Genomic DNA, 17558 nt, shown 5'->3' with positions numbered 1-17558 from the left:
AGTCATTCCGAAGAACGTGCGTCACCGATATCACCAACGAACACAACGATGCGTGAGCGGTAAGAACGCTCTCTGTGATAAATTTGATTGGCCAGTGGAGCACGGTTCAACATGGAGTACGTGGGTACGTGCTGAATCCTGTTTATTTTTCGTCCTTTCCGCGAAATTCCCGACGTTCGGCCACTCCTCGTAGCTCGTAGCCGCTTTACCTTACCTCAGCCGCGATAAATTCCACCGGCGGACAGATAGATCGCGGTATCACGGCGAAACCTTCCTTCGGGTCGCCCGTGGCATCCGCCGCGTTTGTGTACGTCGGATCATTTTGTGACGTTGACGCTCCTCTATGCGTACGTATTTGCCAATTTCTATCCTAAATTCCGACCCAACGACCTACGTTCGCGCCGCTCGCACGGCAATGCACATTTTCGAGGACGGACTCTAACCTCTCACCGGTTCACTCTTTACTTTCTACATCTATGATGAATTGTTGGTAAATGGAGAGGCCTTGGTTGACGTGTATTTTCATCTCTCTAGATTCTGTTAAGGGCGACAACAATGACAGCTGTTCCCTCAACGACAATTCGTCCCCTCGTCCGGAACTCGCGTCGAACCAAGCAAAGTCCATGGAAAATTCGGCGGCAGACGCCAAGGAATCTACGATGGAGTGCGGGAACAACGTCAGCGACTCGCAGGACACGGCCGCGACCACTTTGCAACAACCATCCACAGAGAATATAGACTTTACAGTGATTTACAACAAACAGAAGATTAGTGTAAATTTTGCTTTAGATGGCACAGTTGCCGAGTTAAAGACGCATTTGCAAAAGATCATCTCGGTACCGCAAGCGATGCAGAAAGTTATGTTTAAAGGATTAGCCAAAGACGATCAGACCCTTAGAAACTTGGGAGTCACAAAAGGTAACGTACCAATCGAGGATACTTTGGCAAGTTCTATGTTATTTACTCTTTGCGACTAACAAAATTACTAACTTGCTTCACGACAAATGCTAAAGGTGCCAAAGTTATGATAGTTGGATCCAAATTAGACGACGTATTGGCTGTGTCAATTCCAACGAAGCAAGACCTCATCGACGAGGCCGTCTCCTCGGTGAGCAAAGAGCCTCTTTCGCAACAAAAAGTTCATAGGAAGGTTTTAGACAAAGGTATTCCAGAGGACGTGATGCCAGGGATACTAGATAGCAAGGTTGTATAAAGTCTGCGTGAAGCCTGTTTTACATATCAAGCATATGTATATACAGCGACGAAAACTACTATAACTGTTGTCGGTTGATAAAATATAGGAACCTTTGCCTGAATTTCCATTAGCTGGAATGTTAAACAAGTCTGGAGGAAAGGTTAGACTAACATTTAAATTGGAACAAGATCAGCTTTGGATCGGCACGAAGGAACGAACGGACAAAATACCAATGAATTCGATCAAGGGTGTGCATAGTGAACCTATTCACGATCATCCGGAATATCATGTTATGGTACGTGTATCGCAAATTCAATAGTCTTGGACTAATCCGATGATAATCCTTAAAACTTACAGGCAATACAGTTAGGCACTACGGAGGCATCAAGGTATTGGATATATTGGGTCCCTGCGCAGTACATAGCGGCTATTAAGGACGCTATTCTTGGCAAATGGTGTTACTTCTGATTGATAATCGCTAGAAATTTCTGTAAAGCTTAATCGGGTGTAAACATTGATACAAACATTGCTGTTACATTGACATAAAAACTGTCAGCTAGTCACACACATACACGCGCACACACACACACACACACTACAAACAAACACATTTCTAACAGTAAGTAATAATTTATTTTGAGTTGCATCATTATTGCGGAGAATACCCAATAAACGTAGTCTGTTCCGTTACAAAAACAATTTAGGTGACTAGTCTTGATTTATTGGGGAAACAAAAAGGATATGATCGCTATGCCAAATGTTTTATATTTTCATAGTCCAGATTTAAGTGTATGCTCTGAATTTTTTATACTGCTGAAAGTAAGGTAGTCTTGAGAACTGTGATTAGTGAAACTTCCATAATTAAAACAATGTGTTGTGATAATGTGATTTAAAAAGAAATTTCTTTTTTTTCACCGATATGTCTCTACAAATTTTATTCAAGATATTAGTTCAATCTGATTTGTTTATAAATCCTTTTTGCAATAAATATGTTATTTTGATGTGGATATATTATAGACACTATTTTAATTTGAATAATTTAGCGTATTATTCGTATTATTTGTTCAACAAAGCAACAGTTTTTATGAGACTTAATTACATGTCAATTAACTCTTTCGCTGCACGGAGTACACATTTGTGCCCTTAACAAATGAGCGATTATCTTTATAACGTATATCTTTATTCTCTCCAGTTTTCGACATTTATGATAAAACAAAAGACAAATATAAAAGAGATACCTATAATTAGATATCATAGGTAGGCTACAGAAATTATTCAGTCAGCTGCAAGTTTTTTTGCGCCAGAAGTGTTTGCCTTCCGTACATGGGCGCTTTTTCGTTACGAGGGGGCTGTAGCGAAAGGGTTTCGTAACATTGCATTTACAAGCAAATTTTTGCAGTGACCATTGTCTATGCATGCAACTTATGATTTGTTATTATTCATTTATACATTTTCACGTAACGTTCAGTTTAACGATGATCAATTTAAATGTGTGATTGATCACATGTGTATACACGTTCGTGCGTAATTCGGAAACTGTGCGAGATCTATTCTTGGTACATGTGAAATTTTAACAAAGTTTTACCTTTTGTTGTAGTTTCTGCAACGAAAAATACACACATACATATCTTTTTTGCATAATATAGACTACACGGCACACTATATTGCTATCGAGCAAAGCTACAATCCTTGTAAACAAAAGATGGAATAATAATTTTATACTTGAGTATCGTTGGATTAACTCAAACAGCAGAATAACAACGAATTTCGTGCTGAATGAAATTAAGAAAATCCGTTCAACATTTTGTGGTTGGCCTAGTAGTAAAATAATATGTAAAAAAAAGAGAGAGAGGGGTCAAAACAAGTCCACACTGCTATATCACAGTCTGTAAGAATGAAAAGATTCATATATACTCTTTAGCGTTATAACTGCTGTAAATTAGGTTTTATACCATTTGAATTGTATAACCGCAAGAATAAGATAAATCAAAATCTGTAGTAATCTATAGGTGGATTCGGGGAGCGTGGTTTTAGCGCTAAAAGCGTCTTTTATCTTTGTTCGGCATACAGTGAGTAACAAAGATGGACTGATGCTTTCAGCGCTGATAGCGTCTCCCTAAACGCAGCCTACGACAGTTTACAACTGTCGAAAAATTGACTTCGGACGCCGGTTTGAATGGGACTTGTACATTAGTTGTGTGATTTGATAAAATAAACACTTCTGAGACTTTTGTTTTTTAACGCTTAATCTTTTTAATCGCAGTTCTACTGGGTAGAATAGAAAGATTACGTATATATGTGTACGGTCGCGACGTATGTTGTATATGAAAAACTGTTCCGAACACGCGTGTGCCATGACGCAAGATGTTTTTCACAACGGAGGCGGAAGACGCATCTGTTGAGCATACGATGCAGGAAACGTCTTGTTAAGGTACTTGGCTGCGACTAAAGCGGACTTCCATTCTAAGGCAGATGTGAATGCCATTGGAAGGAGAGAATCCCCACCAACTGGGAGATGAAAGTTTCCGTCGTATAATCGATAGCAACTCTGGAAGTCTCGCAGTACGCGTATGTAGCTCAAGGACAAACAAGATGTTGCGTGTACATATCGGCTATATACTAGTTGTATTTTAAATCGGTAATTTGTCTTTGCACAAAGATCGCTGCACCGGACCATCGTGAGAAATGACCCGACGAAATATTGGATTCTTCTATTTATAATTGAAATACCTTCCGGCAATCCTCTGGCAATGTAAACAACGAAAGCCCCCAAACGTCAAGATCTAAATAAAGCAAATGATTCATGTACTGTACAAATATACGCACTTGCCGAGGCAATGATAATAAATGTCAGTATCAACGTGCCATGTCAGCGTGAGCGATTAATAAGATGGGATGGACGAGTGGTAGTGCGGCTGTAGTAATTACTGCTAGATCGTTTTTAAGACCAATTGAAATCGCAACACGAGTGGTGTACCGCATGGTACATGAGTGAGCGAGTGCAATGAATATTTCTGCCAAACGAGAAATACATTCAATTTCTATCTACATTGGTACGAACGCGCAAATAACTCGAAGCGGTTTTTCACGAATGAGAAATAGGCGGAGATACGCATGATAGATTAATCAATTATAACGATTGCTAAATTGCTCTAGAATGGCAGAGAACATACGAAAAGCATTTCTCAACTTGACTGAAAATTATATCCAACACGGGGCTGTGATAAACGACTTAAAATCCGTAACGATGATTACCGATGCAAAAAGTGGATTTGCAACGCGCTCGAGGAAATTGCTGGCGATGCTATTCGTGCCATTTCTCTATGGCGTATTTTATAAATATTTTTACCTAAGTATAATTGGGAGTTTTCAAGGAACTCGATGCTTGCTGCCAAATAATTATCTCGTATGGGAATTCACGAGACCGATAACGAATTGCGATTACTGTCGCGACGTCGAAGCGCCGTTAATCTTGCCAAATTTGACCAAAGAGGAATTTCGCTTTTATTCCTATTCGTCCCGACCTATGATAATCAAGAATGCAGCCAGTGATTGGCCTGCGCGTCAACAATTCACTCTGGAATTCTTTCGAGATTTATACGAGCGTACCGAGGGTGCCTACGAGTCGGTAGAAGAGGAATGCCAGTTTTTGCATTTCAAGAGTAACTTTGCGAACCTGCGCGAGCTATTCGCGATGAGCGAGGCTCAAGCGTTGCATCGAGAGGGCGAGGATCCCTGGTACGTCGGTTGGAAAAATTGCCATCCACAGATTCTAGATGCCATGAAGCAATTTTACAACGTACCTCACTTCTTGCCGGATGACGCGGAAATCCCGTACAGCAATTACATTTTCATGGGCTACGAGGAAGGTGCCGTTATGCACGTGAGTTTTGCAGTCGAACCATTAACCGCGCGCGCGCGCACAATACTTACAAATATTTCTCATTTCCTGCTGTAGTTGGATTACATATCGAGACTCATGTGGCAAGCTCAGGTAATAGGTAGCAAAACGTGGATCGTGGCCCCAACGCCGGAATGCGAAAGCGAATGCAAATCTTTCAAATTCTCCGTCGATGTGACGGACGTCGTACTGTTGGATACGCGGATTTGGTACCACAGTACTCGCGTCGAAAATGGAAATCTTAGTTTGACAGTCACCTCCGAGTACGGGTAGACTTTTTACAGTTTTTTTTTCTTACGCATTCCAGAGTGTATATCTATAACGTATATTGTACAAAAATTGCTTGGATAGGATTCGAGGCAGTTGTTAATTGTTTTATCCACGCGTGAATTGATTCGAGAAATTTATGCCACTTTGTATCCAGTATTCAATTGTTCGATGTTAACATTTTTTGTTATATATCGCTATCTCAATGCGAGTGAAATTATATTGTTAAAAAAGCAGATTAAATTGAACGTATTTTAAACGTGAATACCCATTGAGCCCATGTAACGTAACCTTTTATTGAATATTGTAAATAGAGATAATTCCTTTTTCTCTCTAGCTATTGGAGAAATCATAACAATGTATTCAACGATCTCGATGCTTGGTTTTTATACTCGACTACAGTGTCATAAGATTGTGTATTTTGGAAACTTTCAATAAAGACTTGAAAATACATATTCATTCGTAGCAATTTCATGGTCGTACAAAAGCGTTTACGTATGTATTTACATGCGTGTAAACATTTATTCCGTAATTGTATAGACTCGTGTGAAACACAACAATACAACTGTTTTCAAGAAATAACATGTACATAAGAAAGAATTATTGAATCTCGCATTAATACAAAGCAGCATCGTTGCGAAATACCTGCGGTAATATCTGTGCTTTAACATTGCATAGCTGTAACGAGAAAAACCTGGTGCACCTTCAACCATCATTTTGAGCCTACATATCCAAATTTCAGAGTTGCTTTGTAACAAACATCGACAGTTTGCTGACATCGACGTCAAATCGGCGCGACAGCATGCAAATTTGCAGTATTCGCCTAAAGTGGAATGCATACCGATTGCACTATATAAAATTAGCTTGTGTAACGCGTTTCACTGATATTTCTTTGTGTAGGCTGGTGGACTTTCCTGAAATATAACGATAAAAATATTTATAATACTGTATAAAATACGTTTAGTCAAAATTACAAATACATATCAAATGTACTCTTTCCCGATGCAAATGTAGCAGATGTAATCTTAGGTACACAATGTGGCGACCGAATTCTTGATATCTTCTAATATTACGTAAACTTTCAATAAGATAATTTATATTGCTCGCTTGATTTGATTTGATAAAAATGCAACAGAGCTCTCAGAATGAGAAAGCATCCTGCTTTATATCAAAGAAATATTTTTAGAAAAGAGACACTTTTATGTAAATAAAAATATATAAATAAATTTAATATATTTGGCAATATCGTAAATACCATAAACGTTTGAATATTACTAGAAATATTTTACATACATATATTTAAAATATAACACTTACGTAATATTCTGGTGGTGGAACGTAAGCACATTGAGGCCTATTAGGATCATAATATGCGCTTTGTGCAGCTTCAGCAGCCTTTGCATCTAACAACAAAAAAAAAGAAGAACGGCAATGTGGAATAATACAATTACATACAAGTTGAAAATTAAGTGTCACATTATTACCGCGTCAAATTTTTAACGATTCAATTCTTGTTAAATTCGAAAGCGATTTCCTCAACAAAAACATTACATTTCGAAGTTATAAATAGTAAATGGGTGGAATCTCACAAATTAAGTTTGGAAATGCAAATGGTAACAATAATAATAAAGATATTTATTTTAAAATATTTGTAAATTGTGTGCAATAGAGATTTATAATATAAAGTGATTATATATATATATTTTTCATAATTTGGCTTTATATTAAACAAAGATGAAGGATCGAATGATTGAAAATCAGCAGCGCGCGATATCATTGAAATTTAATACAACGGCGATAAATTCTACCATGTAATCTACAGAAAATTTTTGAATTATTATTAAACATCGATATCAACAAAATACGTACAAACATAAATCTTGTTTGATGTTCCGCATTTATTTTGTTCTGGCATAATTTTGTATTCACGTTTTACACTGGATGCAAACCGTTTAATAATGAAGAAAAATATTTGTCTATGCACTCATCTATGAAGAATTATATTTGAAATGCACAATATGTAAGAACGCGGATTAAGGGTGGACACACTAGAAACACTGTCTATTATATTCTGTCTGTTGGTGCAAAGCCGTTTACTGATCTACTGACAACTACAAGATAATAATTGAGTGAAGTGAAAGCCAATCTTATTTCAGATCGTGTGTAAGGACACGTTACGCAACTATATTGCTCAATACTTAAAACGTTCAAGTTTAGCAGGTATCTGTGTTAATCCTTTCAGCTATCTTTCCATTTTGAAGTAAAATCTTGAATTGATAGGTTTAAATAAAAACAGCAAAAATTATCCTTAATCAATGTTTAATATTATATTAATAGCATACGTTATTACACTATAACCTCGTGGAATCAATATATATAATTATAAATATAATTCTTTGTTATATTCAATGCAATTACGGAAAGTATACTTTATATAGTTTTGCTAAGCTATCGATATTTATGAAAATATATATGCATACTGTTTCACACAAGCGTATATGTTCCGAAGAATGTCTAGTGCATTCTTTTGTAATTCTTTTCGCACTCCGTCCATCTGTTGTAATTTATAATTTGATGACAAATATTGTGAGTATAGATATATATGTATATATACATATAATTTACAGATATACAGGTATATATACATACATTGCATTGATTACAACTCGTTAGTACTGACGTGGGTATGAATTATAAGGTCCCGGCTGCTGATTGTGAGGTCCAGGTTGCGTATAGCCGCTTTGCGGATACGCCGAATACGGTGGTGGGTTAGGCGAATAACCGCTATAAGGCGGTTGTCCATAACCGCCAGGATACGCACCTGCATGGGACATCTGCTGGCCATTGTAAGTCGGATTGGCCCATCCGGGAGCTCCTGGTTGACCCGCCGCACCTCCGCCGCCTTGATGTGGTGGGCCGCTCGCGTATCCGTATCCTGGCTGTATGCCGGGATACGGCGGCGGACTGTCCGTCATAAACACTGTATTTCCTAGAAAAGAGGGAGTAATTTTGCAAGCGAGCTCCATTCAAACGTCACTCGAGAATATTATTTTTGCTAGTAAACATTTCGCGTGTGCAGAGAGTGTGTTAAATAGAAACGTCAACGGGTGCCGTTGCGAGGTAAAAAACGTACGCCAATCTTTTACACTAAACGTTTACAAAAGGATCATCGAGTCTTGTTACTATAAAAATTTATCGCAATCTTTTTATACCTGTCTTAGATAGCTTAGACAGCAAGCTAATCTTGCTACGAGAACAGCGATAGATTGTGCAGCTAAATCAATAATTTTAATAATTAGAAATGAAACCTGGTGGGGCATCTGGGAAGACGTTGGTTGGAGGCATCCATCCGTAATATCCAGTTTGAGGAGGTTGATAAGCCGAAGGCTGCGCCGGGTACCATTCGGACAGCGGAGGCGTATAAGGTGGCGGCGCGTCATTCACTGGACCATTGCGTTGAGCTAAAAGTTAGGTGGAACATGATTAATATTTCGTCAAGAGTACGAGAGGAAACGTGAGTAAGCTTTTTGCAGTTTGATCTTACCCATTGCTGCGGCTCTCAGTAAAGCTTGGGCAAATTCCACTGCTCCGCCGCTCTTGAATCTCAATTTAAATTTGCACTCTCCAATCCAGTTACCGTTTGGCTGGGCACGGCATTTGCCTCCTATATAATTGGCACCAAAAACCGGCTGTTCCAGCCCTACTTCGCTCAACGTGACAAACGGGAAGCTGAAGGACTGCATTTTCTCTTTTTGATCTTTAGCGTTGAAGATCATCCTATGCGTCGTCAGGTACAATCTACCGTGCTTTTTGCCAATAAACTCCGCTTGTTCTTGCCCATGAAATTCCATATTGACATTGTCGCAGAAGAGTATGATGCTAGAAACAGTTGGATCGGTCAACAAAGTGTATTGTCGCAAGGTAACAAATTGAAAAGGCAGTACATAATTGGTGCGAAGCAATTTCTTTGATTGCGACAAAGCGACAAGGTCATCGAGATATACGTGTAAGCCAAGTGTCGGGGCGGGAAGATTATGGCGGTGTTGCGCTTTATTGCGCGGCAGAAACGTCGTATCTCGAGATTACACAGGACAGATAATTTGACCAATAACTCAAATTCCACTCAACAATTGGGATGTAACTCGCGAGCTTTTGTCACTTACCACTCGCCAGAATGGAGAAGAACTCCGCCGTTGGCGTGTGCCGTGTTCAATGACATATCTTGGTTGCGTCAAACGCTCGCGATTACCAACGCCGTTCAGGCTCTTCTTCGAGGAACTGCTGCCGGAAAAGCTCAGGCAAACGAGACGCGAGTTTTTAGACTGACGTTACACGATGATATCATTTCCAGATCATGGTCGATAAACCGAGGTGTAACGTCGCGCGCACATTACGCCCACTTATCGATGATCCAGTAGTTGCGCTTCTTGGCCACTTCTCATTGGTGGCTCACAGTAGTCGTGGCCAATTTCTCATTGGCGATTGCGCACACACAGGACACACAGGAACAGACGCGATGCACACCTACTACTTTATTTACCTGACAAGTCAAAGGGTCTAGATATTAACCTTCTTTTCTCGCATCATGTTCCTTTCTATTATTTCGATCGTTTACGATGCAACAAAGTGACGAGGGAACGCCATTCACTTCTTGCCTCGAAGCTCGTAGCTGCATTCTCACCACATTTGCCGTCGTCGGTACACTAGATTACCTTGCGGTTTGACCTAATGAGCAAAGTTGCACCCATGGAGATTTGAGCGCAATTTGCATCTCATCTTTTGTCATTGAAGAAAATTATATTACGTCGCGAAAGTTGCATCTTTTGCACAGATGCCAAAAATAGAGACAAAGAGGAAAGGTCCTTCGCGAAAAAGTTTTGGGATACGTCTAGAATCTTGTATACTTGGATGTATAAATGAGTTTGCGAGAAATTAGCGGCGCGATTGGATAGCATATACTTTTCCGCTATTGTATACGAAGGCGATATCGTCGCGAATGAATGAATCGACAATATCGCACCTACACCTACTATAATCCATCTAGAGTAAATTTCTAACTAAAGGATCCATCTCTGGAAGATATAAAAAAAATGACACGTCTTGTTAAACGATGTATGTACAATTGCATCGATCTTGTTAAAGGTTTCAGGGGAAAGTTTGGTGCGTGTTTGATGCACGTCTTGCCCGGATATCGAGTGATATCTCGAGCACCGGGCAATGAGCAGACTCGGCGCGCGCAGAAATCAATGCCGTAAATGTTAAAGCATGCGCTCGAGGGTGAGAAGAGAACTCGGTATTAACAGTGCGAGGAAATAAATATCGTAGTGATCAGGTGGACGATCAAAGCGTTCGAGTGGCAGGAGGCAGGAGGAGCATCCGCCCGTTAGGGCCATGGATTAGGGAGACTCTTCCAAGCACCGAGTCACTCTCGTCTCTCTTCGAGCTCTCTCCTCTCGCCGACTCCTCGTCTCCTCCGGCAACATGGACGAAAACCTGAGCCGGGGATACGTCCAGCTGGGCAAGGCCAGGGGCATGAACGAGTTCAAATTCTCCAACGGATTCACGCATCTCTCACCGCCCGTCGACAAATGCAATTTCATTTACATGGCACTGATCCTCGGTGGCATAGGCTTTCTTCTACCTTATAACAGGTCCTGCGACCACTTTGGTATATTATGCCTCGTACATGTTGACAGTCCAATCAAATCAAGACAAAGTATATTGTCGCGAACGACCCTCCTCTGTAGGTCAAGATTTTACGGAGAAATATTGGCAATGGCTTAACGCGTTGCGTCCAACTCTCATTTCAAATCTCGCCTTTTATACCGACGATGAATTGTGTCGTTGTCTGTTACAGCTTTATTATAGCGGTGGATTATTTTCAAGCGAGGTACCCGGGAACCACCGTCATATTCGACATGTCCGTCGTTTACATCATTATGGCTTTCTTTGCAGTCTTTGCAAACAACATTCTAGTCGAGACTCTGTCGCTGAACACGCGAATTACATTTGGTAAGACACTTCAACATTCGTTACATTTATCGCGTACAGTGAGACATCGGGCTATAAATGTCACTTTGTCCAACAAATGCTATTTGAAATGCAGCTTGGATAAGAATTTGAGATGGACTCCAGATAGCACACGGGTGATCGTTATGAACACAAAAAAGGGAATTCCTCCTGCAAATTCTCCGAGTAATATGAAAAAAAAAGAGCTTAGAATTGTGGCATAAAAATTTATCAACTCTTTTCGAACTTTGACGAGTGTGTTTACAACAGAAATGGAATGGAAAGAAAAATTTCAATAAGAATTCTCTTCTCTGTGCTGTCTGGAGATTGTACCAACGATAAACAGCAAGCTACTAACGACTGTAATTTATAATAAAATTTTGAAGGATATTTGGTGTCGTTCGTTACTCTAAACTTCGTGGTTATCTGCGAAATTTGGTGGGAACTCTTCGGCGTTGCAACTTCCTACACCATCAATTTGGTTGCCGTTGCTATAGTGTCCCTTGGTTGTACAGGTAGAGTTAAAAGATCGATAATTTATTCATCGATATTAGCTGATGGAAAATATTGTAAACATTTATTTATTCTTATTACGTTTGTTTTGAAATTTGTAATACATTACAGTTCAGCAATCGAGTTTTTACGGATATACGTCAATGCTTCCTAGTCGATATACCCAAGCTGTAATGACTGGAGAAAGTGAGTAACCATACTATAAGACTATAAGTGATTGGAATCTGTCTCTTTTTGTTAGAAAATTGCTTCAACAGAATTTAATTAATTTGTCATTTAAACGTTTGGATGTCCAAGTTTGTGAGAAATAGATTGTGAAAAAGACATTTCCTCACTGATACTCAATATATTACAAGTGACACAACCCTGTGTTACAGTCTTCTAATTATCATGGAAGATATTATGTAATATAGCAAAATAAATATACGTGTTTTCAGGCGTCGCCGGTTTTTGGGTGTCAATCAATCGAATAATAACCAAGTCTGTACTCAATGATGAACGTGGTAATACATCCATGTTCTTTATCTTGTCGAATATGACGATTTTGTTATGTTTTGTGCTGCATCAAGTAGTACGTAAGACCGATTTTGTGCAATTTTACATAACACTATGTCAAGAAAGAAATCGAATCACGTTAGAACCAACGGAAGATGTCGGTCTGGTACGTATTGTATTCTTTATATATGTATATGAAAATATTGGAAAATCGAGGACCGATAATTTCATTGAAAAAATTTCAAATTTTAATATACCTCAAAAGGTCGAAACATTGTGAAAGCTAATTTAATAAATGTGGCCAGCTGAGGTTGATTAAAATTGGAAATTATTTAACTTTCCCCTAAATTATTTAATATTGATTATTAATGCAATAATTTCACATTTTTGTTGTTATCAAATAGATGGATCCGTTAGATCAAGTTGGCGATCCCTCGAAAGGCCAGTATGGAGTATTGAAGATACAAACGAGTCCATTGGGAACAGAATCTGCGAGTGGAAGTGCTGATTTGAATGGTAATTGAGAAATTAATTCCAATACAAATTAATTATACAAGTAATATAGAGTTTCTTTGAAGAATTATTGCTTCAAGTTGCAAAAAGAAGGTTGATAGTATACAAAGCATTATTTAATTGTTTCAGCAACCGGTCAGTATTCTGCATTCTCGTTCAGCAATCCGGTGTACGAGCCTAGTGCTCCCTCGGGCAATCCACCTGGTAGCGCTGGACCGACTTACAAGGTTGAAGATGTCGTGGTTATGAGAGGAGCCTATGGAACACAAAGCACAAGTACACCATGGTCCGGCATCAAAAGTGAGAATTCATACGTAAACTGTTTTTATACCCAGACTTCTAATTATGCTATTCATGAATATATATCATCGTTGTAGGATAATTGTAAAGATCTAGTCACAATTTGGAATATGAAACAGCTTCACACACACACACACACACACACACACACGTTGTTCAATTTAAAATGATATCTTTTAGGAGGTTTGGTCGCGCGACTCGAAGTCGCCAAATTGATCTTTCCCTATATGGCCAGCATTGGTGCTGCTTACTTCGTAACACTCTGCCTCTACCCAGGAATTGTATCAGAAATAATATCTTGTAAATTCGAGTCATGGATGCCAGTTATTTTGATGACTGCTTTTAACGCCTCTGACTTACTCGGCAAGGTATCATTAATTATACAAATTGCCTCCATCTTACTGTTCTGTTCCTCTTCTACATTTAACATATTTGTTATTATTCAAATTCAAATGGTTAAAGCTGTGAGAAATTAAAAATACTACGACAGTAAACTAAATATTGCCTTTTAAAAATAAAAATGGAACGAATAGAACAGCAAGAGAAAATATTTCTTATGTATGAGATTATAATGAAGAGAATTTGGCTTTTTTTGTAGGTATTTGCTCTGATACCTTATGAATGGAAACGAACTCATCTGCTTTATTTCTCTAGCGCACGGGTAATACTTATTCCCCTATTTTTGCTTTGCGCGATTCCGCGTGGTGCTCCTATTCTCTCTGGTGAGGGATATCCGCTCCTATTCTCTTGGCTCCTTGGCCTTACAAATGGTATAGTTGGTTCCATACCTATGATTCAGGCACCTAGCAAAGTACCGGAGGAACATCGAGAACTTGCAGGTATAAATCCAAGTACCTCTCTCAAAGTACTGGTAAGAACAAAGAGAAAAGAGGGAAATGTCGGCATATGAGCATATTATTAGGATATGACAAAAAAATCATTTCATTTTTAACTACTAAAAAATAAAATAGTTGCAATATCTTGATATTTAATTTTAAGAATTTTTTAAATTTGTGTAAATAATGGGTGCTATTATTTGGAACAAGTGGAAAATGCATAATAACGTGTGATAAATTTTAAGATTAATATATACAAGACCTAATAATACTCAATATTTTCTAAGGTAATATTATGACCTTGTCATACACTACTGGTTTGACTATTGGATCTTTATTGGCATATATGATGGATGCTTGTCTTGGACCAGCTGTACAAGCCAAGGACGTATGTTTGAAGATAGCAAAGGTCCAAGCTGGTCAAACTTCAACAACTGCATTAGCTAATGTAACGGCGAGCATCCTAACAACCGCAATCTCTTCCACTTTACCTATCATTGAAAGAACAACGGCGGTACCGAAGCCGAAGACTACTGAAAATGTGCTAACTACGATCCTGATGTCAACATTATTGTCAAACAGCACCGTGAGCTTATTGAGCGACGGAGGATTCTTGGATGCGTCAACGACGGCCTTACCAAAGATCTTAGTTAACGTTACCTCGGCGAGCAACGCGATCTTGCAACATTAGGACGCATATACTTGTGTGCTGTGTTAAATCTGGTGCTTTCACATAAATATATGAAAGAGAGAAAATGTGTGTATGTTTGTGATTGAACAAGTGTGTGCATGTCGAAGAAGATATTAAAGTTGAAAAGTTACAAGGCTAAATATTTAGGAAGGTTAGACTTTTTTAAGTTGATATTTCAAACAAAAAATATATATTTATGTATATAATCACATTTGATTTTATTTTCTTTTGTTATCAATTGTTAAGTTTAATATTTGTATTGTTGCTTCTATTATGTCATTTTATAATTGATTTTTTACTTAAAAGATTTAAAAATGGTATGTAATTTTGTTGCATGTGATTGTGTAATATAATTCAGATAACTCGTGTTATAAATAAAATGTTGAAAAAGCATTTCTAAGTGTTTCGCGCGGACGAAAACTTCTATAAAAAGAATATGAATTTTTAAGAAACAAGTACTAAAATAATATAAAAAATGAAAAAAACCACATGAATGTGTGCGCGCGTGTGTGTGTATGTTGCGCGTGCGTGTATATATAAATTGAGCAAAGAATAAGTTTTAAAACTATATATAACGTGAACAAAACATAAAAACGTAGCAAATCGAGTTTAGTAAAGAAGAGAAAAATAAAATTGGCAAATCATAAAAACATCGTAACTTGTTGGGTACATTAGATGTTTGGCACGCAAACTTAAAGTGCTCCCGTTATTCTTGTAAATTAATAGTATGATATACTAGCAATATACTGATATACTAGTATAATATACTAGTTAGTTCGCGAATAAGAATTGAATTTTGTATTTTATTTGATGGAGATTCTATTCAGACATTGCTACTGTTTTCATTGATACTTATTTATATGCAAGTTATATGTATATGTATATAGTTTTATCTGAAATTGTTCTGAAATATCGCCAGATTAAACACACGCACAAAGGAATCGAGATAATTGTGTAAAACATTGTGCATAATGAACAATTTATGAGAGATGTGAAGAATTTCGAATGTTTCCTTTTTATCGGAGGGTATCGCGTGCCTTTTATTTCACATTGGCAAATTTTCGAATACTTTTGAAAGTCGTAAGAAAGCAAAATTGTTGTTATTCTTTTGATAAAAAAATGATTGTATGTACCAATTTGTACTTATTCTATACGTTTTTTTTGTTACTGTTCCAATGCGTGATATACTGTTAGACTATTGATAGTTGACAAGTAAAAAATTTTTGCTGATAAAGTTATCGCACGAGTATATTCTGTCAAGTTGTTATATACATCTCCATGTGTGAATAGTTGATACGTAAATATAAAAAATGTATATTTATATGATACACTAGACGTCATAATTATTTTACATTCACTGGATACATTCTCTAGATGCATTTTCAAGAAGAAATAGAATCATATTTAACTATATTATTGCAACTACCCGTAATAAAGAAATGGACAATACTGAGTAATAATTGACAACTCGATATGCAAAAGATTGCCTTGCCTTTTATTGATTTTTATGGATCTAATTTGAACTTAAGAATTTAATCTTTCATTTATTATTAATTTCAACAAGTTACGTCTAGTCAGTTACAGATTCGTCATGTATATTAATTTAATATCTGGCTGCGATACGTTGTTAAATAATACACATCTAGTGAATGCGAATGTGATTTAAGATATTTATGATACGTCCAGACCACTTGACGAAGGAGAAAATCGATTTTCTCACATACACACATACATACACTCACACATACACACACAAAGCGTCCCCTCTTTTACCCTTCCAGCTTCGTTTTTCGCGTTATCTGCTCAATACATATCCGGTGTTATGTAGGAGATTGTAATCAAAGATTATAAAAGTAAGTAGTGATATGATGGGAAAAAACATAATATACTCGATTATGCGATTAATGAAATATATTTCTTCATTTCTTTTTCATTTTTAACACATACGTCCAAAAAAAACAACACTCGAATAACTTGTCTCTAAGATTAATTAATTATTCCGATTATGCAAGATTGTAGTGATGATTCAATGTATACGCGTTATTCATAGATGACATATCAACCCCTTCTGGAAATTCATATGTATGATTATACAGAGTATAGCAAAATAACCATGCTTGATGTACATCCTTTTGGCGAAAAACGCCTTGAAAACTACAATATTTTAAAACAAATGCGTTTAAACATTTTATTCTTATGCTATATAAAGTAAAAAGAAACCTTTAGTAAAGTATATACTCTTTTCTCTTTTATATATTGTGTGAACCCATTTTTATCAATTTGAAGAAAAATCAGACATTTAAAACCAAATGACACCCGTGTGACAACATATTGAAACAACAAATTTTGCAAACATTAAAGAGACAGAATAACCGGTTTGATATATTTGCATCTAAAATTGTTTTAAGAATATACAAATAATTCAAGATTAAAATTTCATCATAATAAAAACATTTTCTTTTATTCTTTCATAATTTTAAGAAATTTTATATTATCTGTTTGAGAAATTTATCAATATTTTCATACGTCTAGAAAGAATTCTCTTCTTATCTATTACATCAATATTTTTACTATATATTTTTTTATTAATTTAAAATTTATTTGCAACTTCTCCCCCCCCCCTTTATTTTTTAAAACCTCTTTATCATCTAGAGCAAAAGTTTTACGTTATGTTAATTTTGCGTGTCGTTTCATAATTTTAAGTTTCATTCTTTGTCCAATCAATATGAGAATCACATCGACATCTTTGAAAAATATAACAGGTAAAGTGTGACAAAAGTATGCTGTGTATAATGCATATATGTAATAGAGAATGTATTATTTGTGCATTATTTGTTA

The 17558-nt window shown here is 37.1% G+C and overlaps 4 protein-coding genes across 6 annotated transcripts; 3 read left to right on the top strand and 1 right to left on the bottom strand.

The window, feature by feature from the left end:
• The first annotated feature begins 27 nt into the window (after nt 1-27).
• Nucleotides 28-3423, top strand: LOC105559131 (ubiquitin domain-containing protein UBFD1-like). 2 transcript variants are annotated; one of them, XM_012007217.1, is made up of 5 exons: nt 28-124; nt 535-918; nt 1014-1204; nt 1302-1490; nt 1553-3423. In XM_012007217.1, exons 1-5 carry the CDS (start codon nt 112-114, stop codon nt 1661-1663), a joined length of 888 nt encoding a protein of 295 aa, XP_011862607.1. In that variant the 5' UTR covers nt 28-111; the 3' UTR covers nt 1664-3423. The 2 variants fall into 2 exon arrangements, with proteins under 2 accessions (XP_011862607.1, XP_011862608.1); XM_012007218.1 differs by lacking the exon at nt 28-124 and adding an exon at nt 177-347.
• Nucleotides 3424-3521: 98 nt separating this feature from the next.
• Nucleotides 3522-5816, top strand: LOC105559128. Its single transcript, XM_012007211.1, has 2 exons — nt 3522-5078; nt 5154-5816. The coding sequence occupies exons 1-2, from the start codon at nt 4353-4355 to the stop codon at nt 5367-5369; spliced, it is 942 nt and encodes a 313-aa protein (XP_011862601.1). The 5' UTR covers nt 3522-4352; the 3' UTR covers nt 5370-5816.
• On the bottom strand, nt 5764-9953 carry LOC105559129 (WW domain-binding protein 2). 2 transcript variants are annotated; one of them, XM_012007213.1, is made up of 6 exons: nt 9527-9947; nt 8908-9242; nt 8672-8824; nt 8185-8352; nt 6681-6766; nt 5764-6277 (listed from the first exon to the last, which is right to left on the bottom strand). In XM_012007213.1, exons 1-6 carry the CDS (start codon nt 9580-9582, stop codon nt 6242-6244), a joined length of 834 nt encoding a protein of 277 aa, XP_011862603.1. In that variant the 5' UTR covers nt 9583-9947; the 3' UTR covers nt 5764-6241. The 2 variants fall into 2 exon arrangements, with proteins under 2 accessions (XP_011862603.1, XP_011862602.1); XM_012007212.1 differs by lacking the exons at nt 5764-6277; nt 6681-6766 and having other exon boundaries at nt 7666-8352; nt 9527-9953.
• A 615-nt stretch (nt 9954-10568) lies between these two features.
• LOC105559127 (equilibrative nucleoside transporter 4) lies at nt 10569-14759 on the top strand. The gene is made up of 10 exons (XM_012007210.1): nt 10569-11014; nt 11221-11375; nt 11759-11887; nt 11997-12071; nt 12323-12546; nt 12785-12896; nt 13023-13193; nt 13374-13561; nt 13792-14032; nt 14317-14759. Exons 1-10 carry the CDS (start codon nt 10845-10847, stop codon nt 14718-14720), a joined length of 1869 nt encoding a protein of 622 aa, XP_011862600.1. The 5' UTR covers nt 10569-10844; the 3' UTR covers nt 14721-14759.
• The last annotated feature ends 2799 nt before the right edge of the window (nt 14760-17558 follow it).

This window comes from Vollenhovia emeryi, unplaced genomic scaffold (genome assembly GCF_000949405.1).
Source record: "Vollenhovia emeryi isolate VEMERY1.0 unplaced genomic scaffold, V.emery_V1.0 DF939289.1, whole genome shotgun sequence".
In the NCBI taxonomy this organism is placed as follows: Eukaryota; Metazoa; Arthropoda; class Insecta; order Hymenoptera; family Formicidae; genus Vollenhovia; species Vollenhovia emeryi.
The sequence above is the reverse complement of the archived record's forward strand: the minus strand, read 5'-3'. Positions and strand labels throughout refer to the sequence as shown.

What these genes read in the sequence shown, in the direction of transcription:
- LOC105559131 (XM_012007217.1), top strand. An exon ending in CAGGGATACTAGATAGCAAG is followed by an intron (nt 1,205 to 1,301) that starts GTTGTATAAAGT and finishes GATAAAATATAG; the next exon opens with GAACCTTTGCCTGAATTTCC. An exon ending in ATCCGGAATATCATGTTATG is followed by an intron (nt 1,491 to 1,552) that starts GTACGTGTATCG and finishes TAAAACTTACAG; the next exon opens with GCAATACAGTTAGGCACTAC.
- LOC105559127 (XM_012007210.1), top strand. Translation starts at nt 10,845, where the DNA reads ATGGACGAAAACCTGAGCCGGGGATACGTCCAGCTGGGCAAGGCCAGG. An exon ending in TTTCTTCTACCTTATAACAG is followed by an intron (nt 11,015 to 11,220) that starts GTCCTGCGACCA and finishes TGTCTGTTACAG; the next exon opens with CTTTATTATAGCGGTGGATT. An exon ending in CCTCTGACTTACTCGGCAAG is followed by an intron (nt 13,562 to 13,791) that starts GTATCATTAATT and finishes CTTTTTTTGTAG; the next exon opens with GTATTTGCTCTGATACCTTA.
- LOC105559129 (XM_012007212.1), bottom strand. Translation starts at nt 9,582, where the DNA reads ATGTCATTGAACACGGCACACGCCAACGGCGGAGTTCTTCTCCATTCT. An exon ending in CTTCTCCATTCTGGCGAGTG is followed by an intron (nt 9,243 to 9,526) that starts GTAAGTGACAAA and finishes AACTGTTTCTAG; the next exon opens with CATCATACTCTTCTGCGACA. An exon ending in CTTCCCAGATGCCCCACCAG is followed by an intron (nt 8,353 to 8,671) that starts GTTTCATTTCTA and finishes CCTCTTTTCTAG; the next exon opens with GAAATACAGTGTTTATGACG.
- LOC105559128 (XM_012007211.1), top strand. Translation starts at nt 4,353, where the DNA reads ATGGCAGAGAACATACGAAAAGCATTTCTCAACTTGACTGAAAATTAT. An exon ending in AGGAAGGTGCCGTTATGCAC is followed by an intron (nt 5,079 to 5,153) that starts GTGAGTTTTGCA and finishes TTCCTGCTGTAG; the next exon opens with TTGGATTACATATCGAGACT.